Consider the following 27015-nt stretch of genomic DNA (forward strand, 5'->3'; position numbering starts at 1 on the left):
GGTCCGATTGTAGCGTTAAGGTGTTTCCCCTAATACTTGCTGAGTCAGCAATCAGCAATATTTTAAAGAATTTTTTAACTTTAATCTTATCTCACCCAACTTACCCAAACATATTAAATATTAATCAATTTTTTTTAATAATAAAATTTAGTAAATGTTAGGGGAAACACCTTAAAGTTTTAATAAAACCTGTTGAAGTGTCGACGAAACTCGTCGGTCAGTTGCAATGGACTTCAGGTTTTTTTGTTGCGACTGACTGATGAGTCCTGATAAGAACGAAACCTCAGTCTCAGTCTACCGTAGGTTTGTGGTCTGATGATCGAATTGTTATGATCAAATCTTTAAAACAGGGGTTGGTAAACTGCGACCCGCGGGCCAAATGCGGCCCTTGAAGACAAAATATGTGGCCCGCGAGGTACATTTCACTTAAAAACATACTTTTTTAAAACAATAGAAAAAAAAAATTAGTGATAAAAACTTGCAACTGTGGTTTAATTTAAGTAATTATGCATTACTAGTGCTCTTTTATAGTTTTTATTGTCACATTTTTTTAGTTTAAATTAGTATTTTTGTAATAATTATTACAACAATTTTCTAAAATGTGCGGCACGCGAAGACTTTTTTCTGCATAGTGTGGCCTGCGAGCAAATTTTTGTAAAATAAATTGGCCCGCTACTTATATAAGGCTGCCTACCCCTGCTTTAAAGGTAAGTTGAGCTTGTCTCACGGCTTGTGAAAGTCAAGAACTATGCTACTTTCGCCGATGTTGACTTTTTAGTACTAAGCTTATATCATTTACAGCGTATATATCACATATCATAGGTATTAAGATGTCACAAAGCTAATTAGTTGATTGCTTACCAGATTGTTCTTCGATGTAGAGTGCTTGCTGTTTAATAAGTTTACTTTGTTCAGCTAAGGCTTTAGTCATGGTGTTCATTTTTTTCGACTGTTCTTCATTTACTTTTATTTGATCATCCAAATTTTTTGACACATTTTTTAATTGGAGCGATTGCTCTTTGATGAAAACCACAAATCTCTCGTTTAAAACTTCTATCTCCCTTCTGTTGCTTTCTCCTTTGTCTCCCTTTACTCCTTCTTGCCCCTTGAACCCCTTTTCTCCCTTCGGTCCCCTTGGTCCCTTCTTTCCCCTGAGTCCTTTCTTTCGTCTGGGTCCCATCTTTCCCCTGACAACAGGGTACGGGTGGTTGGGGACGGTTTGACTCGTTGTTATGGGTCGGTAGGATATGGGGCCGGATTCGCAGACAACTCGGAGACCGGATGGCGTGGTTTGACCAGAAATGCAAGCGGCGAAGCTCACGAGCCACCAAGCGGTTAAAAAAATCATTTTGAAATAAAAACTGAATATGTGAAAGTTTAAAATTTGTTTGGTAAACATACGATTTGAGGAAAATGAAGTATGCATTAAATGTGCTGTTATTTAACTTATTTTTTTTCCTACTTCTAACTTTTTAAACTGTTAGCTTAAGCGGTTATTGCATAGAGGTTTTTTTTAACCTCTTTTTTTAAAGTGTTTTGGGTGATGTAAATTAAATGTATAAATAAAAGAAAACGTTACAAGTGTTCTGTTTTTTGAATTAAAACTACTTTACTTCTTTTAACTGCTTAAACTATCATATTTAAGTCGAGTTTTAGCTCTTTTTAGTTGTTTAATTGTTTATTAAAACAAGTTTTATTTTTCAAATAAGTGTTTGAATTATTGGCTGGATGTTAAGAAGTGACTGGTAGAAACTTAACACCGTTGTAAGAAAAACCACAAACTAAAAAAAAGGCTTCATAATAAATACTTTTTAAAAAATAATGTAAGACTAGTTTTCCAATTCTTGTAAGCCGTTAATTAGTAAACCATTACTACGGTCAAAAAGTTTGCAAACGCCTCAACTACACTGATGTAATAGTTGATATGTTTATTGAAATTGCAAATAGGCTAAATTATTAATATAATCTTCAAAATAAATAGATTTTACAAGAGTTTTACTATAAAAATAATTCTTTTAAAAACAATTTATTTTAAGAATAAACTAATTTAGTTTACTTCAACGCTTACAGAAACTTTTTACTATATACTAGAACCGTGCAAGTTTTTTGTTTCTTATTAAAATCTAAAATCTTGATAAAATATAGGTTTTTAGTTTTATCTTTAACTTAAGACTGCTTAAACGTTGATTTAAAACTTCTAACAAAACTTCTTAAAAATTCACTAAATCAACTTCTTCTGATTGACTTTACTAACAAAACAATTTTTCTTCTAAACAAATATAAAAAATAAGAAACAAATACCGTTTTGGAAAAAAAAAGTGAATCTTGTGAAACAACCTCTGTTTTATAGTAAAATAAACTTTTGAAGTAGCTGTAAAAAGTCAAGTTCTAGGTAAGTTTTGTAATTTATAGGTCATTAATTGACCAATTCCAATAACTTTAATACAAAGTAATGCATACTTTAAAAGAATTACCCTTAGTTTGACTTTTACTACTAGTAATTTTTGTCGAAAAGAATATATATTGTAAAACTTGTATTAAATATGTTTAATAAAGTGTATCAATAAACGATTATTTATTTGATACTTCCCTATCAGTATATTATTTGAAATGATTTTAAATTGATAATTCTCGTGTAAAGCCTTCTACTAAACTTCTAACGGCTCTTTTTACTGATAGTTTATTTATTTTTAAACAAAAAGATTTATAGTTTAATTTAAATTATTTTTGTCTGTAAACATTATTGTTTTGAATTTATACTAAAAACATAAGATATTTTTGAAATATTGAATTTATTATACTTGCATTATGTATATTAGCATTAAAAATAACATATTATATGTTTTTGATTGAACCTTTTTTTTAATAAGGAAAAATATTTCAAAACTACAATAAGATAGTTAAGGTAAAGCTTCTTTAAAATAGTGCTTCTTTTAGTTTTAAAATTTTTAGTATTTCATGTTAATAAATTTTTTTTTATTTTAAGTTAAACTTTAAAAACTCTAATTTCAAAATTAAGCAAAGTTTTTAAAATTTATAAATAAATTAGTTATTATTATTTTTATAAGCTCAGTTATATTCCTAATTTGTACTACTTAAACTGCTTTTTTCAATGTTTTTGAAAACTAGGGCATTTTTTAGGTCATAAACCTGTTTCATACTAAAACTATCTTTAAGTTTTCTGAATAACAATGAAGTTCAAGGAATTTCTATTTTTTGTTAGTTCAGGAAATTATAAAAGTTTAATAGGTATAATTGAGTGTTTCCCTACATTTATGTGCTTCAAAAAAATTATCACTAAAACAAAACTTGACATATAACTTAAGCATCTTCTGAAAAAAAATCATACATTATAACATTAATCAAACGATCGATTAACTTCAAAATTTAGTTTTTTTACTACCTAAAAAATACCAAGTTGTAAGTAAACAAGTTTATTGAAATGTTTGCGTGGTAAATTTCGAGGTTAAACAAATATAAAGTGTATTTTAAGTTCTCTATCTGTTTTAATATTTTTTTCACTTACACTAATAATTTTTTTAATTTTTTAATTTGTAAACAGACCAAAAGTGATCCTGCAGCATTCAACAACGCTCTGGTCAGCCAAAAACTTTAAAGTAATTTTAATATTTTTTTCAAAAAAATTATTGCAACTTCCAGTGCCAATTGTGTTTTTTATTAAAAAAGTAAACAAGCAGCTAATTATAAACATTAGACTGCTAAAATTTTTCACAATTAAAAATAGTTGGTTTTTAATGCATTGCTAACTACATGAAAAATTTTTTTATAAGTTGAAATATGTTTTTGTATATACCTTTTTATAAAATATAATATACTCTTAAGAATAAACTTTGATTAAATTAAAAATACTTTACTAAAATACTAAACTTACTTTTTTCCTCATATTAACTTGTTAGAAAGTGGTTTTGAAACATATGAAAAGAAAACGAGTTATACAAAAAAACGAACTAGATAAAATTAATACATTTTTTTGTTTGTGGTTAGTTGTAGAGTACTTGGTTTATTTTAAATCTATTTTTTCTACATAATAAATACTTTATTTCATCCTAAACAATCTCTTTATTGTTTTAGAATCCCCTTATTTATTTTTTTCAAGATTAATTTTATTTAATCACGACAAAAGTACAATTTCAACAAGTTAATTTTTTTTATTTAGAATAACAAAAACACAATCGTAACAGAAAAAATTACTAAAAAACTTAGTTCATAAGAAGTAAGTTTATATGACAAACTGGAACAAAGGAAGGTTATGTATAAAATTTATTAACAGTAATATACTATATAGTAATCAATTATTAAAAAATTATACATTAAACTAAAACAAATACATTTATATAACTTACTGTGATAAGTATTAATCTGGTTTCTAAAACTGAAGCTGTTAAGATAGAATATCCTTAAATATTACTTAACAACAAGGTAACTCCTAAAAAATTAATCAACTAATTCGTGGAGCTTGAAAATTTCTTGTTAATAAATTAAAAAAGAAAAATTATTATTAATTAATATATAAATATTCACATTGAGCAAATGCTAAACATTCTTTTTTAATAATTTTTTTTGTGTAAAACCTTGCTTTACAAGAATCCTTAACTCACAATTCTTGTAAATTACCTCATTTTAATTCAAATTGAAAATTGTAATTGTTTAATCTAAAACACAAAGACTATTTAAAAACAACGTTTCAGACACCAAATTTATCATAATAATAATACCACGACACTCGCTAGCTTTATGATATAGGTGTGAAGTTTTTATGACGTCACACTCTGGTTGTGAATGCAGCTATTTACCATGTACACTACTGAACACTTGCTACAACACCTCATATACTGTACATTGCAGCAAATATTGTAAATTTTCTGATTCTACTTGTAACAAGTTTTCAAACATTACTACATAATTGCTACAGTATTTCACGTATTTTTGAACAAAAAGAAATTGTTGCGCAGAAATTGTAAACTTTCTATTAAACTTTGACTGTATTTGTAGAAAATTTCAAAATATGCCGTAGCTGTTCATACGTGTTTGTTGTGTTTGGCTACAAGTGATAAGACAGGTGAATACTGTTTAAAGGCGTAAGTTTTGATGTTGTTTAAGAATTTTTAGAGAGTTGAATTTTCGTTTTGGGTTGTTTGTGTTTGTAAACAACTATATTATTTGTAGTTTACGTTTTATAAAAAGATTGCTTAAGATTGTGCATAAAATCTTAAGATGTTTGAATAACTATTGAATATACAAGTAAATATTTAAATAAAATGCGTTAGGAAAGTTCATTAAAAAAAAGGTTATGAATTAATTTTTGAAACTATGTTGGTGTGAAATATATTTAAGTTTACAGTAACTGTTTACACACTTAAGCAAGTAAATTATAATTAAAATAAGATAACTTTATACGGCTTGAAACTAAAAACAAACGAACTACAAACATAAAGCCACATGAAATATTGTAAGGTACTATACTAGATAACTAATTATTATATTAAATACAAAATATAAACTAACTGCAAGCATGTATAAAATAACAATACAGACTGTAAGGTATATTTATAAAATTAATATTATATAAGACCAGGGGTCGGCTAACTGCGGCCCGTGGGCCAAATGCAGCTCTTAAAGCAAAAATCTGCGGCCTGCGAGGTACTTTTCAGCTAAAAATGTACTTTTTTAAAACAATAAAAATAAAAAGTGTGTAATAAAAACTTAAAATTAGGCTTTTAGTTCAATAAATACTGTTTACTAGTGCTTTATTATTGCTTGTTTTGTAATATTTTTGGTTTAAAACTGTATTTTTATAAAAAGCGCGGCCTGCGAGCAATTCTTTTCAATGAAAATTGGCTCGCGTGTCACTAAAGGCTGTCGACCCTTGTATTAGACTAACTGCAAGCACTTATGAAATGACAGAAATACTTTTACTTAAATATTTTAAATAAACGATTAAATATATAAACAAATTAATAATTAAACTAACTGCAAGAATTTATGAAACCACAAAACAGATTACAACCTAAATAAAAAAAAAAAGTATTAATTAGACTAATACAAGCATTTATAAAATCACAAAACAGATTATAATCAAAATATAATAAATAAATAACAAAATGTATCAATTAAACTAACTGCAGGTTTAGCTTTACTAACTGCAGATAAGTTTACTAACTGTAGTTTAAAAAATCTAGTTTATGTATTATTTGCACATTTGCTTTGTGTAGTCAATATATCAAGGTGGCCACTAATTTTTTAGAAATTTTTACAGGTTTTTGAATATCTTCCAGGTTTTCGAAAGTAAACTTTTTAAGGTCTTTTTAGCTTAAAATTAAATTCAAGGTAAAAAATAAATTAAATAGTATAAAAAAATTTAATAGATACTGTAAAGCTACTTTGAGTGTTTTTATTGATAAAAAAGTTATTTGATGTCAACAATTTTTTTTATTATGTAGTATTTACTATTTTATTGATAAAAAATAAAATTTATAAAATATTTTTAATTTAATTGTAAAAATATAAAAACTTCTCTTAAAACTCAAGTTTTTAACAGAATAAACATAATTCTTCAATAAAACAAACTTTTTTTGTTTGTTTCACCATAAAACCATTTTTTGAAAAAAAAAGCTAAACAATATCTGATATTCAAAATAGTACAAACTCAATTTATTTTTAACATAAACTTTAAATAATTCTTACAAGTTTCGAAGATTAAAATGTTAAATAATTTTTAACATCAAGAATTTTGTCGAAGAAACTCTTATTAAACAACCTATGTCCTATACTACTTAGATTTCATATATCGTAAATACAAAATAGAAAGTATTTTTGTAAGCTAAACTTCAGTCTGAAGCGAAAATTTAATGTTTATAATTAATAATATATAATTTTTTATTGCTTTCTTCTTATTTTTTTCTGAAACTAGATTACTATTTTTCATGAAAAAAAAGTAAACAAGTTTATTTATACCAGTTAATATATTTCTTAAAGTTTTTTTTATGTTACAAAATTTTGTTGAAGTAAATTGATAACAATTTAGACAGTTTATACAACGCAAAAACTAATATTGGTTTTTTATGATCAAAAATAGCAGTAAATTAGTGCTAAAAACATGAATGGGATAGTTTTTTTGTTTTAATTGTTAACTAACGTTTGACAAATACTGGTCAGTTTATATTTCTAATTCTTTTGTGTTTTTATCAAGTATGATAGATAAATTCTGTTTTATTTTTGTTACTGGTAAAAGTATTTCAAAGTTACGAAGTTTTTATAAATAATCAGAAACTTTTTTTAATAGTGCTGTTTACTTCTTGTGCTTAAATATCTACTGTTATTTATAAAACCTCAAGTTTAGCTTTCCTTGAGATTTTGGTTTCTTGGACTAATATGGTGAAATTCGAATTGTAAGAATACAAATTTTGCTGAGAGAATTCCAAAACAAACAACATTCATTATTATGAATAAACTGCTGAGTAAGAAAGTTTAAAATGCTCTTCTCTCTTAGCTGTCTGCATTAAAAGTTTATAAAAGAAATCAACATATCCAGTTTTATGGTGTTTTATATAAGCTCAGCCAATCTGTAAAAATATGCTTGAATGATTTTACTCGGTGTAAAAAATTATAATGGTATTAGTTTTTAAATAAACCTCCTCTAACACTTAAATAAATCCTTTTACTACCATTGGTTTGTTTAAAAAGTTTGAAAAGCTAAAGTAATCTGAAAATTAACCAAAAAATTTTTGTAAATCATAAACTAAGTTGTTTGAATGAGGAAGACTTAAAAAACAAAATTACTGTCATTTCTTATTTTAATTCATTATGAAATTTTTCAGTTTTTTTATAGCAGCACCATCAACTTCAGAGTTTTTTAACAAAATTTTTTCCACAGTGCTCATATTATGTTGAAAACTTCCTGTTAAAATGGATTTAAATAAATCACAAATTATACATATTTTTAAAATTAAGTAGAAAATTACTCATAAGCCATTTTTTCAAAGTTATTAAGTTTTGTACTATGTTTATTTTTATTTTTTTGTAATTTTACTTATTAATTGAGACTTTAAAAACAACTGCAAAGGATTTTTACTTTAAAGTAAAAACAATAATAATAGGTGTAAAAAGTTTCAATGCTAAATGTAACTTTTTAGATTTTAGATATCTATAACCTTTCTCTAGTATTTAAAGTTTGATCATTTCAAAAAAAATATCTATCAAAGTTAAATCATTAGTTGCATGTAAGTATATCATAATATTTATCAAGTGGGAACACAGGTTTGATTTGAAAATTTTGACAATTTTAAAAACAAACCTTATTTTTGACAATTTAATGTTCATACAATTTAATAAACTTATATAGATATTGTTGAAGACCATCTATTTTAAGAAAATTAGTTTAATATTGATGCTTTGCCACTAAAATTATTGAAACTTTCCACTGCAATTTCCTCTTATAAGAAGTCAGTCAATGTTGCAAACACTCACTTGTTTAAAATCTAAACATTTGAAAGTACAAAATATAAGAATTTTTTTCTTATTGTTTATTTAGGCTTTTTCATAAGGAAGTTATAAAAAAATTAGTTTTATTTTTTTTTACAGTTATATAAAAGTAGACATGAGTATATTTTCCAAGTAAAAATTTCATTTCAGATTTGTATAATATGCACTAAAATACACAACAGAAAATTAGACATTTAAATTGCAAAATGAGATAAATCAACAACCATACCTTTTTCTTTAGCATTACAAAGTTACAAGTTTTGTTTAAGCTCATCCATTTATATTCAATGTTTAATAATAATATATGTCTTACATGTTATTAATTTAGAATACTTGTTATATATTTTGTATGGCTTTACAAAAGCTTTACTTTTAAAAGTGGTTTTCAAAACGTCATTCATTATAAGTTTTTTAGAATGTTTTAGTTTTAATTTTTTCTAAAACTGTGATAAAACTTTTTGAGTGTTCATGTACCAATGTAAATGTTTTTTAATTTTAACTAAATTTAAGTTTGATTTTTATATAGTGAAATTATTTTACAGAATTTTAGTTTGCACTTGATCTTGATTTATCTAACTAATTTTTTATTATAAGGCAAACTATCTATTAAGGTAATTTAATGTAAAAACATTTAAATAAAGTTTTCAACTAGTTTCAAATGTTGTCTTAAACACACTTATGATGATCATATCAAAGCAAAACAGTTAAGTGTTGCTTAAAATTTGAACTTTACTAATAATTTTAATAAATTAATTCTTTAAAGCAAAAAAAGGATTTAGTTGTATTAAAAGTTTTTTCAAATAAAAGTTTCAATTTTAGAATAAAGTTTTAGACTAAAACTTTTATTAGAACTAATCTATTAGTTTTACTAACATGTCTAACTTTAATTTACTAACCTTTTAGTATTAATAGTTATTCAAAAATAGTTTATAAAACTTTCAAATTAATTACTTCATGACTTAAAGTTTTAGGTATAAATCTATCTATTTAAAAACAATCTTTTTTTTGTAAAAATATATTTTAATTTTTATAAAAATTATCAAATAAATTCTTTTCTTTCTGAATCTTAATTTTTAGTACATATTATCATTTTTCATTTTTAATCCCTAGTTTAAAAATTAAGTCCATAAAGTTTAAAAAGATAAAAATAAAAGTAGATTATTTTTTGTATAAGTTTGTTTTTCTTTGTAGAAAACTCATTCATAAAACAGTAATAAAAATTAGAAGTACTTATAAAACAAGATTCAGTGTTTAAAAAGACAATAATTAAACATATGTTATATAACCCTTTGAAATTAAATTGTTAATCAGTTTAGATTCTCAAGTAGGTAAAGACAAGTCCAAAGTTAACAGTTTGCAGAATCAATTTTACATATTTGAATGAATTAGTCAAAAATCTTCTTAGGCATTGACCCTTTTACTGATTTAAATTCTATACTGTTGTAAATGTTCACTGTCTAAAATTATATGTTTTCACTGAGTTAATTGTGATTGCAAGTCTCATATGAGTCAATGTTTTTATTTATTTATTCTACAGAGTTTTTTTGAATTTTTTTATATAAGTTGCACTGAGACTACATTGAGTGGGTAAGACAGGTTTTTATATCTATTTTACATATTTTTTAAAACCTAGCTACTTGCTTAGTATAACAGCTTTTTTTAGTTGTAAGCAAATTTTGAGATATAAACCTAAAAGGTTCAATGGTTTTTAAAGAGCAAAACATCAGTGCTAGTTACTTAAAATTAAAAATTAAATTATAAAATAAAATTATTTTATTTTGTATTTTAAATGAATTATTTTTAAACTTCATAGAATAATGTTTTTAAAATTATAATTAAATTCTTCAATGAATTTAAAACCTTTTTATAAAGGTTTTCATATATTACCTCAGCTATAGCTTTTAAATAATATTTTAAAAATATTGATTTAATTAGTGCAGGATCTCCTATAATATAAAGTTTTTTTTTTAAATCATTTGATAGAATAAATGTTTGCTTCTATCATAAATAAATAAAAATTTTTAAAAAGAACAGTTTCTTTTTTCAATATAAGCTTAATATGGCATATTGGAAAACTTTTATTATTAATACACTTAACTTATTTTTTAAATCATCATGTTTTGTATGTGTTGCAATTTTTTTAAACTCTATTCTAGATTCTCTACTAAACCTGATGTTTAAAGTCAGTTTTCTAGTTTTTATGTTTTATGAAAGTTTAACAAATTAAAAACAAAATCAGAAAATGCATAGTTTTTTTTTGCAAAAACCTCAAAAAAATTGATAAAACTATGTTCAAACTAACTAAACAAAAATTTGAAGTATAGTTTTTAAATTAAAACAGCTTTTAAGTTGAAAAGTAGTTTCTAAATGTAATTAGTTTTATAAACTTTAAATAAAATTTAGTACTGATTGTTCAGCAACCGAAGTAATTAGAATATAATTTATGTTAGTTTTGAAAACTTAAATAATGAATAATAAAATTTTCCTAAAGTTCTTGTTAAAATAACTTACTAGATATTGTACTAAACCTAAGAATTGTTTTTACTACTTTTTAATAGTTTCTAGTTATGCAGACTCATTTAAATTTTATAGTGATTCTAACAATAACTATTGTTTTATAAAAGTAACAAAAAATATCTTGTGTCTCATTAAACTCAATTATTGTTTCATAAAATTATATTTTTAACTATAATGAGAATAAATACTATCTATTTTATGAAAAGTAAAATTTATACTGCAAATGTTAAACATGAATCAAGTAGTTGTACTTTTAATGAAAAAATGTTGAAAATACTTAGTGTTTTGCAAACTTGTGTTTGAAGTAAAATTATATTTAAAAGATCTTTCTGTAAAAAAATATTAGTTTAAGGTTCAAATGTATACCAATGCTTATATTTTGCCTCAAATTTCTCAAACATTGGTATACATTTATAATTTGATAACAATAATGTTACTAAGAATTCTAACTATGACTTAACTAATCATTTTGTAAAACCAAGTAGCTCATGATAAATTTTTCGTGCCAGATAATTAATAACTAATATTTTAAATCATAATAATATGACTGAGGAAGCAATACCAACATCATTCAATATCGGCAACCCCACCTTCCAAATGGTGGAAGCCGCCAATATTGACCAAATTGAGTTCAATGAACTGGCCAATCAGACATCTTTGTTCAGTCAACCAACCAATGATGCGCCAGTATTTGCAAGCAGCAGGATACCCTACATTGAAGATGAGCAGTTTAGAAATGAGATGGGAGTTGTTGAAGAGGGGACCAATAATATATCTCTCTTCAAGCATCCTGGTGACAGAATAGCAACAATATTGGTTGATGATGATATGCAAACAAATAGTGGGAGATCAAAGTTTAAATCTACTGGTGAGTAAACTTTAAACGTAAAGGTTTATTTGGTTTCATTGAATGTTGAGAACAAACACCAACCAAATAAAGGTAAACATTTAAATATTGTTGTTCAATTATGGTGAATTTTAAGCTTTTTGAAAATTACTTAAACATCCAGCAGTAGTATATGTTTATAAACTTTTGTAATTGTTACTTGTTCTCAATTTTCATTTTATGTGTTACAAAAATATTGTAATTGTTGTTAAACAAAAATTTTGTAATAAAAGTACATAGGTTTCTTAAGTTCAAATTTATCAAATTTTTTAGTTCATAAACAAAAGTACAGTTATAAGTAATCGACTTAAGCCAATCAACCAATGTTCATCTAAAAGTAACATGAAAAAAAATCAATTTGTTCAAAATTCCACATTTTTTATAACTCAACAGAAAAACAAATACCAACAATTGAGATATCTGCCGAGTCTTCTAACCACCACAACATACAACAAAACAACTCACCCAATCACAACCTCTCAATTGGCAGTCCGGCCAATCAGAGGACGTTGTTTCAGATGGGCGGCTCTGATGACGACGAGTACAGACCGGACGTGGATGAGGAGCAGAACTTTGACGGGGACTTCAACGGTGAGGAGTTCATGTGGAACCCTGATCTCAACTCTGGATTGTTTACAAGGTTTTTTTTAGATTAATATTCTGTTAAGTATTAATTTTTTTTGCTTATTGTGTTACATTTTTGTGAGTGTATACACAGGTTTTGGTTGCATTTAAAGTTTATAAGGTTTTTTTTAACCATTACACTCATGTTATTGTTTTTAAATAAGCTTAATATTCAACTTTATTTGAAAGCTGAAAGTCTAATTAATAGCAATTGAAATTACTCAATTTTGAGATAAAGTCAAGTTTGTAAAAAATTGATTCAAGGAATATTTAAAATGGCCATTTTACTGGGAGTACAAATTAAAAATCACGAAATCTGTCGCCTAGGTTTTTTGATGCTAAAGACATCAAATTTTCTGGAAACATTTTCTTTGATTCCAAAAGTAAGCATTTCAAACTGTAAAATATTTACATATTAAACAGCAATTAGTAAACAGTTTAATGATCTTAGTTTGTAAAGCAATAAAAAAAGGTTTTTGTCAAACATCAATAAAAGTTTTATATTAAAAGGCATTACAGTGTAATTATTGCACAAGCACAAATGACATCAAAGTATTTTTTTTCATGTATAAATAAAATAAATAAAGTTTGCAGCTTTATTTTTTGTTTGTCATGTTTGCACTTATGTTGTAAAAAGTTGTTTGAAATTTTGTTTGCATATTAACACTGTAGGAATTTTGAAGACATGGAATTTCACAACATTTTATGTTTGTGCAAATCTTTTGGTGAGTAGGTCAAAAAGTGTTTTGATTTACTCATAGCATATCTCAGACTTATTTTAACAAAGTTGCATTAGTAACAGTTTTATAAACCCAGAATAAATTGGTATTGTTTTGACATAACCTTAAAGTACTTTGAAAGTGTTATCCCAGTATACTAAGGGCATAAAGGGGATGAATCACTTTTTTCAGAATTTTGTCTTATTTCGTTAAGTTTTAACTAAGCTACAAGTTGCTTTATACAGATTTTTAAAATTCAAAATAATTTTTGAGGTATAGCCGGTCAAAGTAGAAGACTACAATAGGTTTCTTTTGGGAGGCGCAAACTAAAAAGGCAAAAAAAAAAGACTTTTTCACTAAAAATAAATCTCCTTCTCTGTTTTTTAAAATAATTAACTCAAAATTTTAGGAAATGTTCCTTGCAATATTTAGAAAATTCTGTTCGAACAAAATTTGTAGAAATTAAAGAATAAAGATTTTATGCAAAAAAAAAAGTTGTAATTATCTCAAAAAACGTAGGTGGAGATAGATTTTTAGTGACTTCAAGTTATTTACGCCTCCCATAGGAAGCCTGTTGTAGTCTTCGAATTTGACCAGCTTTATCTCAAAATCTAATTTAAAATTTAAAAATATGTAAAAAGCAACTTTTAGCTTACTTAAAACTGAACAAAATAAGATCGAATTGTAAAAAAATTGATTTACCCCCATTGCCCCTTAAAATTTGGTTTAATCTGCTAATGATTCTAATGTTAGTTTCTGAATTTACTTTTATAAATTCATAATTTATAATTTTCACAATCTTTCATTCTAAATAATGAAATAAATAATGTAAAAATAAACCTTATTTTCGTTAATAACACCTAATTGATGAAATATAACTTTGTTGAAAAGTTATTATGTCTGATTAAAAATATTTTTTTGATTGAAATTCTAAAAAAAAATTTAATACTGACATGGTAGTTAATAAATCATTTTATATTGATGAATCTATGATTTTTTTTTAGTTCCTATAAAGTTCAAGTAGTTTTCGAAACTTTTATCTAGTTTTTAATATGTCTAACCTTTGGTCTTTAAATAAAACGTATTTTATATTTGTTTTAAACACACAAGTTTCAAATGTTTTAAAGTGGTCATAGTTTACTTGTTCTATTAAATCTTGTTTGCCAAAAGTCTTAAGATTAAATATTTTTGAAGTTGTGTTTGTTTGTTTTATTTTGTTTGTTTTGAACTTGTTTTTAAGTTTGCTCAAGGAGTGTAAGAATGTATAAGTTTAAAACTTTTATATTAATTTAACAGTTTAATTTAAATTAATAAAAAAAATTAACAATTGATGAACCATAATATTTAACCTAAAATGAGCTCAAAACACTTTTTAGGTCATTTTATGAGATAATTTCTTTGTTTTTGTAATACTAAACTATTTTTAAGCATAAACTTTTGTATATAAAAAAAGGAATATGTATTTTGTTTGTAGTTTGATTTTTCTGCAACTAATTTAACAAGTTTTATGTTTTAATTGTTTCTATTTTTTAACTTACTTAATTTAACTTAGCATATTTTTACAATAAACTTTTGTCTTTACGTAGCTAAAATATTCACATAGACTTTTGAATGTTGATGTAACTGCCTAAGTATTTTTTTTAAACATAGAAAACACGTTTAACAGTTCATATTTTTTTACAAAACATAATTGCATATATAACATTTTAATAGTTAATATATGTGTAATTAATATATAAGTTCTATGCATTTGCTTGCGCGTATGTTTTCACATGTTATGTAGGTCATCACTTGTGTTCAAAGCAACATTTTCTCCTGACAAATTAATTAAAGCACTGATGTTTACTAGGAAGCAGCTCATATGCTAACCTATCAAATTTGATAAATTATAGTTTGTCTACCTACTATCTTAACTGTTTTTGTTGATTTTTTTCCAAGGGTGCAGCTACTTTTATTGGAAGATAAGTGTCCAATAAATTTTTAAAACTTGTATTGTTTATCTACATGATAATTTACTTTTTTAAATTTAGTTGAACACTTGTGAAGAAAATTAAAAGTAAATGATATATGGTAAAAGCTATGTTTTGTTTATTTTTCTTATTAAGAACTCAAATGTCTGAACCTAAGGAGCTAAAGGTAAATGATTCAATTTAAATACTGTTTTGTTTTTAGTTTTATACAATTAACTAATAGATGTCTTTTTTTGTTTGTTATAATTAATTTATAATTTAATATTATGTTCTAATAAAGTTTATATGTTTCCTTCGATAGCAACTACTAGTGAAATAAAAATGTAATTTTGTTATTTCTTGTAATTGATTTATAATTTAAAAGAGCAGTTTAATAGAATTTCAACGGTTCCTTCAATAGTTACTACTACTTAAGTTCTATTAATTATTCAAAATTAACTTAGTTTTTTTTAATTTAGTTTGCAAAATCCGCTTATAGTTGATTACTTTTTTTCTTGTACTAACTCCTTGTCAAAATAAACGTATTAATTATCAAGCTTGATTGTTAATACGCGGAACATTTTGTTTTGACTCAGTTAAATTTAATTTCAATCTTCTACTTGATCTTAATTGGTTACGTTGATAAAAAAATAAATACAATTACTGAAATATAAGATAAGCAAATATCTACAATTCAAACTGTCCTTGTCTAAACATAGACGAAATATATTACGTTTAAGTTAAGAAAACAAACGTTTTTCAATTAAAATATTTTTTTTACAGAGTCGATTCAGAAGAAATAATCTTTTCTGCACCAAAACGAGCAAAAATATACGGGAAATATTTGTTCGGAGAACTGCTCGGAGAAGGTTTTTAATATATTTGTTTTCACTAAACTATGTTTGAAATGTTTTTCATACAAACTTTAATTTTACAAGTTTATTTTTAGCACGATAAACTCTTATAAAAAAGGTATTATTGAAATATAATTAATAATAATTTTTTTTTTACTCCCAGGTTCTTATGGTAAAGTCAAGGAGGTTCTTGACACGGAGACTTTGTGTAGGAGGGCGATCAAAATTATTAAAAAGAGAAAATTGAGAAGAATTCCAAACGGTGAAGCCAATGTCAAAAAGTTTGTTACTTTTTTATTTCAAATGTAATACCATTAAAAACATTACAAAGTAGATAATAACAAGTTTTATTGTGTTCATGTTGTATTTTTAATGTAAGCATTAATGGTTACTTAATCCATTAACACGATAAAATACAAATATTTTTTTATTTATTTTATTTTCTATTGAAAGTTTAAAAAATGTATGAGCTTCATTAAAAACATCAGATAATTAGATTTTACTTAAATCTACTGGAATTTATAATATCTCGAAGCAAACTTGAATCAATTAATGTTTACAACTTAGTAAAAATCGATTATTACTGCACTGGTTAAAAGGTTTACTAGCATATTTTTACAGCTGCTCTGTAAACCTTTAGATTTTTTTAATAAATTTTTAGATTATAATTTATATAAAATAAGCACTTAAGTTATAAAAAAAAAGGAATTTAAATAAACATTGAAAATATATACACATATATTTTGAAAACATACTTACTACAAAGCTTTTAAACCATTATTGTATTTACTTGAAATAAAATTTTAATTACATTATCAAGTAAGGCCGAAACTTACGAACATTTTTAATTTAAGTCTATTTGGGTCTTTAATATTTCTGCGCAAGTGTTCCATATATTTTGACAGTAAACACTCAATCAATTGTAAGTACAATGTACTTAGCAGGCTTTCCCAAAATGAGTGGTATTGCGCCGTATGGGGGATTTTTGATCAGAATTTTATGTTTAGTTAATTGTCGAAAAAGTATGTAATAAAACAGTGGAGAGGCGTTTTTTTGATGTTTTTGCCAAAATTGGATTATGAAAATTAGTTTGAATAAACCCTTTTATATAATATCTTCAAAGTTTCTACAACAATGTATCTTTTAAACCACTTGACACAATGTTAAAAAGTCATTTGCATTTAAGTTACATTACAGAAAAATAGAATATGAATGTATAACAAAAATTTCAAAGAACAAAATAATTCTTTTAGCTCCTTGTTTTAATTTGTTATGACTATGTACTGCCCTTCAATTTTAAGGCACTTATACAAAAACTACGTTTCCAACTGAGAAATAGAATTACCTCGCAAGTTGCAACACAATAACGAATGTTACTGTACAATGATAACATAACAAAATAAATATCGCAGAGAAATCGAACTACTTCGCAAACTTCAACACAACAACGTTATCTCGTTGGTCGATACGATGTACAATGAGGAGAAGCAGAAGTTGTACATGATAATGGAGTACTGCGTCACAAACCTGCAGGATATGCTGGACGGAAGCAAGAACAAAAAGTTCCCTGAATGGCAGGCACACAGGTTGGTTGGTGTTTTGTATCAAGTATCTTTAATGTCTAATAGTCACAACAACACATTAATAGGTTGCTTAATTGGTTAAATAAAAGCTTGTCTGACAGGCAGGTTTGTTGGTGTTTAGATTTAATTTGCTGATATGTTGTCTATTTTTATCATTTATTAGTAAGCTCATATGTTTGTTGGTTTACAATTTTTTATTAGTTTCAAGTGTTTGTAGTTTTTATATGTTTTTATGTTTAACCGACAGGGTTACTGTATATATAATTTGTTCATAAACAACATAGATATATTTTGTAAGGCTCGCGGGTTTGTTGATAAATTCATATTTTTTATTATCCAGTAATCTTCCTTTATTCTACCAACATATGTTTCTGTGTGTCAACGAATCAACACACAGAAACATATGTTGGTAGAATAAAGGAAGATTACTGTATAATTTGTTTTTATTTATTTATATTCCAGTGAAGTTACTTTACTAGGATCTTTTATTAGCAAACAATTAAAACTATATTTTGAACAGTTATTTTTTATTATCATGTTGTTATTAAACTGTATTTATTTTTATCAATATGCTAATTTTCATGGCAAAAAAAGGCTCATTTGTTTGCTGTTTTGTAATTAATATGAGTGCAGGGTTTCCACTTTACCTGGAATCCTGTAAAAACCTGGAATTTAGGAAATTTTGAAAAAAACCTGGAATTTTAACAATTTTCACATTTTCAGTAGTGAAATTTCAATTTGACTTAAAACATCTATCAGATAAATAAATAAAAATGTCATCATCAAAAATTTTTTTTATTAAAAAACATATTTAAAGTAGCTGTACAGTATCTTTTCAATGTATTTATACTATTTAAAACAGTTTCTTACCTTAAACTTAACTTTAAACTAAAAATAGACCCAAGAATGTGTATTTTTAAAAATCTGGAAGAAATTTGGAATTCTGGAATAATTTTTGAGAAAACGAGTTGCAACCCTGTGAGTGGCTAGGGTTTGTTAAAATGTTGTTAATTTTGGTAGTAATTTCCTACGTTTGTTAATGTTTATCTATTTACTTTGCTTTTCTGTGAAAATGTTATTGAATTGTGCTTAAAAAACTTATAAGAGATATGTAAAAGTTGTTTATGAAAGTAACAATTTTATGAAATTATTAGACTAAAACTTGATAAACATTGATTATATGTAAAAGTAGTTGATACAACTAGTACCTGCTTTTTATTTAAAACATGTAGATAAATACAATAAGACTTGTCTTAAATAAGATTCCAATTCAAATGCTAATCTAATTAATCAATTTCTCTGTTTTCATTAAAAACAACTTTATATTGATTTTGCTAATTGAATTAATCTAGTCTATCGAAACGTCTGTAATTTTTTTTAAATTGTTCATGAAAGCTACCAGACTATAAACTTTTAATTATTAATTATGTTGATTTTACTAAAACAAGTTGTAAAATATAAGCTCACTTAATGTTTAAAAATTCACATGAGTTTCCAATTACATTGTTTTTGGCTGATATCTGACAAAGTTAATTAATTTTTTGGCGGTAAATTTTTAGATTGTTGTTGATTAAGTACTTTTGTATTTTTAAATTTTGTCTTATCTGTTTTGTAAAAAAAAAAACTATGTTTAGAACCATGGGTTAAGTAATATTTTCGTTTGTTTTTAATAAAACTTGAATTATATAATGTCTGTTTGTTTTTAAATGTCACCAGATATTTGTATATACGCAGAGTTTGGCTATATGTTTGACGTATATGGCTATATTATAACGTTATAGAAATAATATCGAAGCTTTTAGTTTCCATTGTTTTGCTTCATTCTGCCTATAGAGTGAATATTTAATAAGGTTGTACGAATATTTTAACATTTTCAATTTTTTTGAATTTTGACATTTTTTTAATTTTGTTAACTTAATTTCAATTATTTATATAATTTTATTAATTTATGTAATTTAAGTTTTTAACAACATAAAATACTTAACATTTATTGGAATACGTTTTATTTTAGTCTGTATCGTGATAGTTATCATAACACGTTCTACACTAATTAAAAACTCAAAAAAAATTTCTACGTACTAGAAAAAAGTATAAAAGTTTACGTTATTAAAAAGTTTATTTCTTAATGCACAGATGACATAAACATATTTTTTTGAGTTTCAGTTAAAAGGAAAATATAATTTTAAAAGAAATGTTTATAACGTCACTGAATCCATTTTACGTCAATTTTGTATACAAATAAACATTCATTGGATTACAAAAATAAAATAAATATCACTTTTACTTAAAAAGCTTAATTTTACTTTTTACAGTCAGCTAAAGTAAATTTTAGTGTTTTTTATAGAGCTATGCTGTATTTAGCTATTTAGTAAGTCAGTTAGGTTCGATAAAATTTTCTTATTCCTCAACAACGCTAAACAACGAAACTAAATTAAGTCTGAAATGTATTTTTAAATATTTTAAACATTTTAAAAGTAAAAATGCTTTTATGTTTTACTTTATTAATTAAATTTCGAAAAGACTTTTGTATATTTTAATTGAAAACAAATCTTTGTTCTCTAAAGTTTTTAATGCACAACATTCCTATAATAAACAATTTGTTCCACATTGAAATTAAGTATTGCTGAGAAAAAATTTTGAAGATTAGATAAAGTCTAATTTTTTAAATAGTATAGTTTAAATTTTTCCATGGAAATTAATTTTTGCTTCATATAAATTGATTGAAGTAAATTTGAGAATGTAAGATTATACATTTGTTAAAATGAAACTAAATTTAAAAGCGCAAAAAAAAAAGAGTTTAAAACATACTTAATTGAAATTTGTATTCCATTTAACGTTATTTTTTAACAAAAAGTATGGCTAATACTGAAAACTCATTGTAAAAAGGAAGCTTTTACTGAAAACACATTGTAAAAAAAACTTTTTTAAATTTGAATTTACTTTTACAAGAATAGGAATTTTTTTTTACTAAAAGTTACTGTTCAAAAAATTATGGTAGTAAGTATTGCTTTGTTTTAAATCTATTGAACTATATAAAAGTTGTGGTAAAAGCTTTAAGTTTTATTATTTTTTTTTAACTTTGCATAAAGTTTCCATTAAAAATGCATAAATCGTTTCTTATGTGTATTTGAATCATAAAACCTATAAACTTATTGTATAAACTTAAATAATATAACTTTATTATTAAATTTTATAGTTTATTCTTTAAAGTTTATGTTTCAAAATATACAAATTTTAACTTTTAAAAGTAAAATAAACCTTTTAGGAAAACACTAATTGAAGTTTATTAGTCTCTTTTTACATTAACTATTAATATTGTTTCATACTTCCTAAGTAATATGAGTAACCCTTGAAAAATAATCTTATAAATTTATGAAAATAATATTTTTCAAAGTACAAAAGGAATTTCAAATTCTATTATTTCTACCTAATAAGTTGTTTTAATGTTTATTTTTATTTTATCAAACTGCTTTAAAAAGTTTCAATTGTATTGTAATATTGTCAATAGATAGCATAGACAGGAAAATTTTGTTGGATTATAAGAATTCATTTATTAAAAGTAGCATTAAATACTTAAATATAAAGTCATTATATATATTTATCTTCTGATTTAAATAAATTTAGAAATAATTCAATCCAGTAGTACATATTTAATATATACATAATTTTAAAAGATTCAAGATAATAAAAAGTTGTTGTAACGTGTTTGAAATAGTCAAAATGGAAACTATATGTATTTTAAATACCTACCCTTTGTAGGCAAAAAGAATTTGATTATAGTGTCGCTTTATTTACTTGGTACTCATTTCGGTGTTTATATGATTCTGTTTAATAAGCTCTAATATAGTGTTAAATTATATACATTTTTATGTAGCACTTAATCCCCATAACAAACTCCATCTAGTTTGTATGTAAATTGTGCAGTTGTTAACAAAATCATACTAAAAGCATTGACATTTCCAAACTCCATGTTTCATAAGCTTGCCACTACACAAAATTTTCAAAACTTTACAAAGTTTCGTAACTTTCATACACACACAAGTTTCTTATGTAAACCTTGCACTTGTTAGATATTCCTCCCTTCAAAAAGATCGATAAACTGCAATCAATAAAAAGTGTCTGCTTCTTGAAACTTCATAAAGTTTAAATGCACCTTAATGATACAATTACAAAGCTTGAAAAAGTTAACTGGTATTTAAAAATATAAGTTTTTAGAGCTTTATGGTTGATTAAAATTTATCTGTCAACGTTTTTTGGGAATTTAAAAATTAAAGCAGATACACAGTAAAGTTTTCTTTAATTCTCATTTTTATATTGACTTTTTATTTACATTTTCAAGTTATTATAACATTATCAGAATTTTAACTCTCGTTGTTGATTGAACTTTTTTAATTAAACTTGATTTACTTAGTATTACAAGTCACTTTTTTAAAACAAAACATTAAAAAAACAGTATTTTTACACAAAAACACTTTAGAGTACTTATGTACATTAACTGAGTCAATTTTATTTTTTAATAATGAAGGGTATCATTTTTCAGGATGTATTTTCTAGGTTTAATTATTTAAATGACGCATACTATAATTGTTTTGACTCATACATACTGTCTATTATAAGTTTTATTTATGTTCTTACAAAGTATTTACTTAAAATTTTTCGCATTTATTATTTATGTATGATAAATGTGAATTATTAAGTTTAAATAAGTTTTAGACATGTTTGCAATGTTTGTAGTTGTTTTATATAGTATGTTTGAAAACTTATCTCAAATGTTGTGGCAATTTTGATTGGTGTAAAATTTTAAATTATTTAAACGCTGGAAAGTACGTAAGTGTTTTTTATGTGCGTCAATATAATTTTCGAAAATGAAATTTAATTATAATTGCAAAACTTATGTGTAACGTGGGTTTATTTAACTTTTCAGAACTTTTAAAATATTTTGTGTCTTTTTTTGTGTCAAAAAAATTATTTCTATAATTATAATCACTAATTATAAGTAAAGTAACTTTTTTTTGCAATTTAGGATAAAGTTTCAAATTGATAAAATATACTTTATACTTAATGTTTTAATTAAAAAAAATTGAAATTGAACAGTTTAAAAAAAATCCAAAAAAGTTATCATCAATTAGTTTTTTTAAGCCTCAACTTATCTTTTTAGAAATACTTGAGATCTATCATATGAAAAACATACAATATATTTTTTTTTACTTTTGAGTTTTTATTTAAATTTTCCAGCCAATGTCTTGAAATACGTTATCATTTAAACTATATTAAACTGGTTTATCTATAAAACATCAGATAACAATTAAGTAATTGTTTAATTTTAACTCACATACAATTTATCTGTATATACAGTTAATTTTAATTAAAAAAAATTTCAGTTTCCTCTTTAAGCACTTTTGTAATGTTAACTATTTTTTGTACGAGTTATCAGTATTTTTTAATAGCAACTAATTTTGTTTACTGATGTATTACATATTTAGTTGAGTTTTATTGAAGAGTATTGTAAATTTTTTGTATATTTGTTTTATTTATATATCTTACTACAAAGAAGTTATACTTGAAAAAATTAACTCAACTAGTCTTAATAATATTTGCCTTAAACATATTCTTTGCTTATCTTTGATTTAAAGGTAATAAAGTTTTCACAAACTTTACAAAAAAAGGTTTAAACTTGTGTTGGTTTAAAATATAAAAGTGGTTGATACCTTACTACATTTTTACTTAAAAAAATCACTAGTATAAGGACATGTAAGGACATAATTACTAACACAACATTTTGCATGATTATGCAATTAACTTAACAAAATTACAAAAACCATACATTTAAACTAAGATTTAGTACTTTAGGGAGTTATATCTTCAGAGAATATTACGTAAAAGCCCAAAACCACTTAAACCAATATAAAAAGGTTAATATCAGTTAACACCTAGTAAACCATTTATTACACCCAAGTAAAGTACAAACTACTTTTATTCTATTTCAAAAATATTAAATGACACGAATATGTCTTAAAATAGAAAAAAATATATTTTTTACAAATTTTCATTAGCTTTATAGGTATTATAAACTTAATTTTAATTTTATTTTAATTTTTTTATAAGAACATTTTGTTAATTTTGTTTTAGTTTTGTGGTTTTATCTGTACTGATCAATAATAAATAAATTTTTACCCATCAAAAATTTTATTTTATATGGTTATATAATATATAAGTGTTAAATATGAGAAAAAACCTAATATGTGTAACTTTATTCCTATACAATATCAAAATAAAAATCGATAATAAAAAGTTTTGCAAGTATCAATAAAGTAAAAAACTGAACGTTATTGGAATTAGTACAACAATAGAGTCTTCAGTTTTGTTGGTTTAAAAATCTTTGATAGTTATCAATGATAAAGCAAAATATTTTTTTGTTTAAAGTCTTTTGTTTATTTTTAATAGGCTTTGTCGTTTTCTATTAAGTAGAATACACATAATGTCATTCAATACTACTCAAAATCACAAAGTTTTCTACAATTACAATGCTTTGATTTAGTTCAAACAAAAACTTATCATTAAATACTAAATTACAAATTTAAAGTTGCAATTATAACAGCATCGTGTTCGAAAATATATATTTTGTTTCCTTTTATCCAAAATAAGTTAAAACGTAAACAACTTAAAAAGTTTTATTGCTTTGACCATCTTTTGAAATGTTTCAAGCTAAAAAAGATTGTTTTTATCTCACTAAACAAAGGTGTAACGATAACAACTTTCAAGATATGAATAATTTGCCAATTGCAGAATATCTGCAAATGTGCTGCAATCACAGTTGCTGCAATTTACTTTAATTTAGCAGTCTGGCTTTAAACTAACCACTTATTAACTGTTAACACTTTTGGTTAAAATGAAATTATTCCAAGTTTATTTGTAAAAACATTTTTTGAGCTTAATAACTTAGTTTTTTATATTACTTGGAAAAATAAAAACTATTCATATTCTAAACTTTTGGTATTGTTTTTTATGGTAAATTTAAAATTTTCTGCCATTAGATTAGACAAAACAGCTCTATTACAATTAGTAAATTTGTATGAAAAATAAAATTGAATTTCTCTATTTTACTTTCAAAAAAACTGATAATTTTGTCATAAAAGCTTTATAAAACTTATAAACTTAAAGTGTATTTTAATATATATTGTATTTATAATTAAACTAACTTTTTTATTTTATTTAAATTAGATTTTTATAATTATCTTTTTTGTTATAAAATTTGTTTACATAATATGTAAATAATTAAACAACAACTCCCTTAAACTAAAATTTCTGTTTTTTTTTAATACTAGTATGATCTTTCTTTTATTTTTGTAAATGTCTAAATAAAAGCAAGTATTCTTTTTAAAAAAGTTTGAGCTAATTTTATAAACTAAACCAAAATCTAGATTATTTTTTGGATTTTTCACTACAAACTATTGTTATTCCAGGTAATATCTGTACAATTTAGTTTAAATTAGTTAAGTTTTTTATGTTAAGTTCTTTTATCATTTGCTAAAAAGTAAAACGTTATATAAAAAAGTGACTAAAACAATTTGTTCTTTATATATTTTTCATGTAAGTAAACAGAAATTTGTTTTCTTATTGAACATTTAAAATTATAAATTTTTATTTATGCCAACATAAATAGATAAATATGTTTTAAAGGTGTTTTTTAAAATTTCAACTAAAAATGTAAAAAAATGATTTTTTTTTTTTTTCAAAACTCACGTAAAACGTCACTAATATTCAAATGCATTGTTTCCCACTTGCACTTGAAGCGCTTTTGATGCTTTGTATGAGCTTAACCTTTAGGAGCTTTCGAAAACCGCGCAGCTGTCTGGGTTAAATACCACTTGCATTATACGTCTGATGTGCAATACATAGTTTGCTCTCTGCTTGAGTGCTATAGTTACTGTTTGATTATTGTTTTGATGTTTTTGAACAATTTTGACTATGCTGTCCCTTTTTGTTGACACCGTTATGGTATTTAATTAAAGTACTTTAATTGATTGTTTGATTTTTTTATACCACGTGCAATACAGTTAATTTAAATAAATATGATTTTTTAAGTTAAATATAGTTTATCTGATTTTAATCAAATTCATTTGTTATCTTTTGATGGGATTTTGTAATTAATTTTATGGTAACGTATTTTAGTTTTTGATTCACTGAAGTACTAGTCTTTCTTATTTGCATTTTTGTTTAACTTTTTAATTACTGTCAGAAATTTCAAGTGACTAACTAATTTATATGATATTTAGATATGTTTTTATGTTTGTGTGTGTTCTCCTCTTAAAAGTTGTTTTAAAGTATTATACAGTTTAAGATAAAATGTAAAATAAGTATTCAATTCAAGCGTTAGTTAATTTTTTTTAATTTAAAACTAACCAAAATACTTATATTTTATTTGCCTATTGATTTCACACTTTGTATTGATTAAGTTTTTAATGAATTTAATTAAAAAATACCATTCTCTTAAACACTTTAAAAAAATCTGAGTTCACAGACTGGCATAAATTAACCTTCCCTACGTTAGAACATAACAGCTGATAGAACAAAATGTCAAATAAATTAGTTTGGCACATTCTAGGGTGTCTGTTAACGCCAAGCTATTAATATATATAAATTTGCATCCATGCTGATATTTACATATTATGATTTGACAATTCACACCATAACTGCCAAATATTAGTTTTTATTCATTTATAAGTTGTAAATACTTTGTTTCTTACATTTTAATATTCACGGTAAACTCATATAACTGATATCTACTAGTTTTGACTTAAAATTTGACAATTTATAGACCTTAGGTCAGTATATATCAATTTAAGTTTTTATGTTTTTTGCCCGTCTTAAAATTGTAAGCCTACTAAAACTATTAGCTAAAGCGTAATTACATTACAAATTTTTTTTATAAAAAATAAGAATATAATGCAACTGCTGCTGAAATTTATTCATCTACTCATTACTTTGCAGGCAAAGTTTCTGTTAACACTGTCTTGGTTAACATTTTTCTTTATAGTTGACGCAAGTTCACACCATTTAAAGTGAAACTTGTGCTTTGACTGTAAGTAGACAAAAAAAATCTTAGTGATATATACTTTTTTTTTTTATACTTTGTTGATTTTTTTTCTTAAATTAAACATTTTTTTCTGTTTCAAACAATCTAAGCAGTAAAATAATCATTTAAAGTAGAATAATAAAGTAAAAATGTTTCTATTTAACTTATTTCAAATTTTTACAATAGTGTGCTGTTTTTAAATTACAACTTATACATTTGAAAATTTACAAATAACTCTGTCTGTTAAGAGCTTAACAATAAAAAAGCTTTTGTGACTTTTTTAAATGTCAAAGTTGACTTTTTGC

The 27015-nt window shown here is 24.4% G+C and overlaps 1 protein-coding gene across 1 annotated transcript in view; it reads left to right on the plus strand.

The window, feature by feature from the left end:
* Window positions 1-11536: 11536 nt before the first annotated feature.
* Window positions 11537-27015, plus strand: part of LOC145832713 (serine/threonine-protein kinase stk11-like) — a 35122-nt gene continuing 19643 nt past the window's right edge. The window contains exons 1-5 of the mRNA XM_082940026.1: window positions 11537-11887; window positions 12299-12545; window positions 15981-16066; window positions 16215-16332; window positions 17464-17637. Coding sequence (XP_082796152.1) covers window positions 11563-11887; window positions 12299-12545; window positions 15981-16066; window positions 16215-16332; window positions 17464-17637 — 950 coding nt within the window. The 5' untranslated portion in view covers window positions 11537-11562. The remainder of the gene's footprint in view (window positions 11888-12298; window positions 12546-15980; window positions 16067-16214; window positions 16333-17463; window positions 17638-27015) is intronic.

This window comes from Thalia democratica, chromosome 3, assembly GCF_965202585.1.
Source record: "Thalia democratica chromosome 3, ktThaDemo2.hap1.1, whole genome shotgun sequence".
Lineage (NCBI taxonomy): Eukaryota > Metazoa > Chordata > Thaliacea > Salpida > Salpidae > Thalia > Thalia democratica.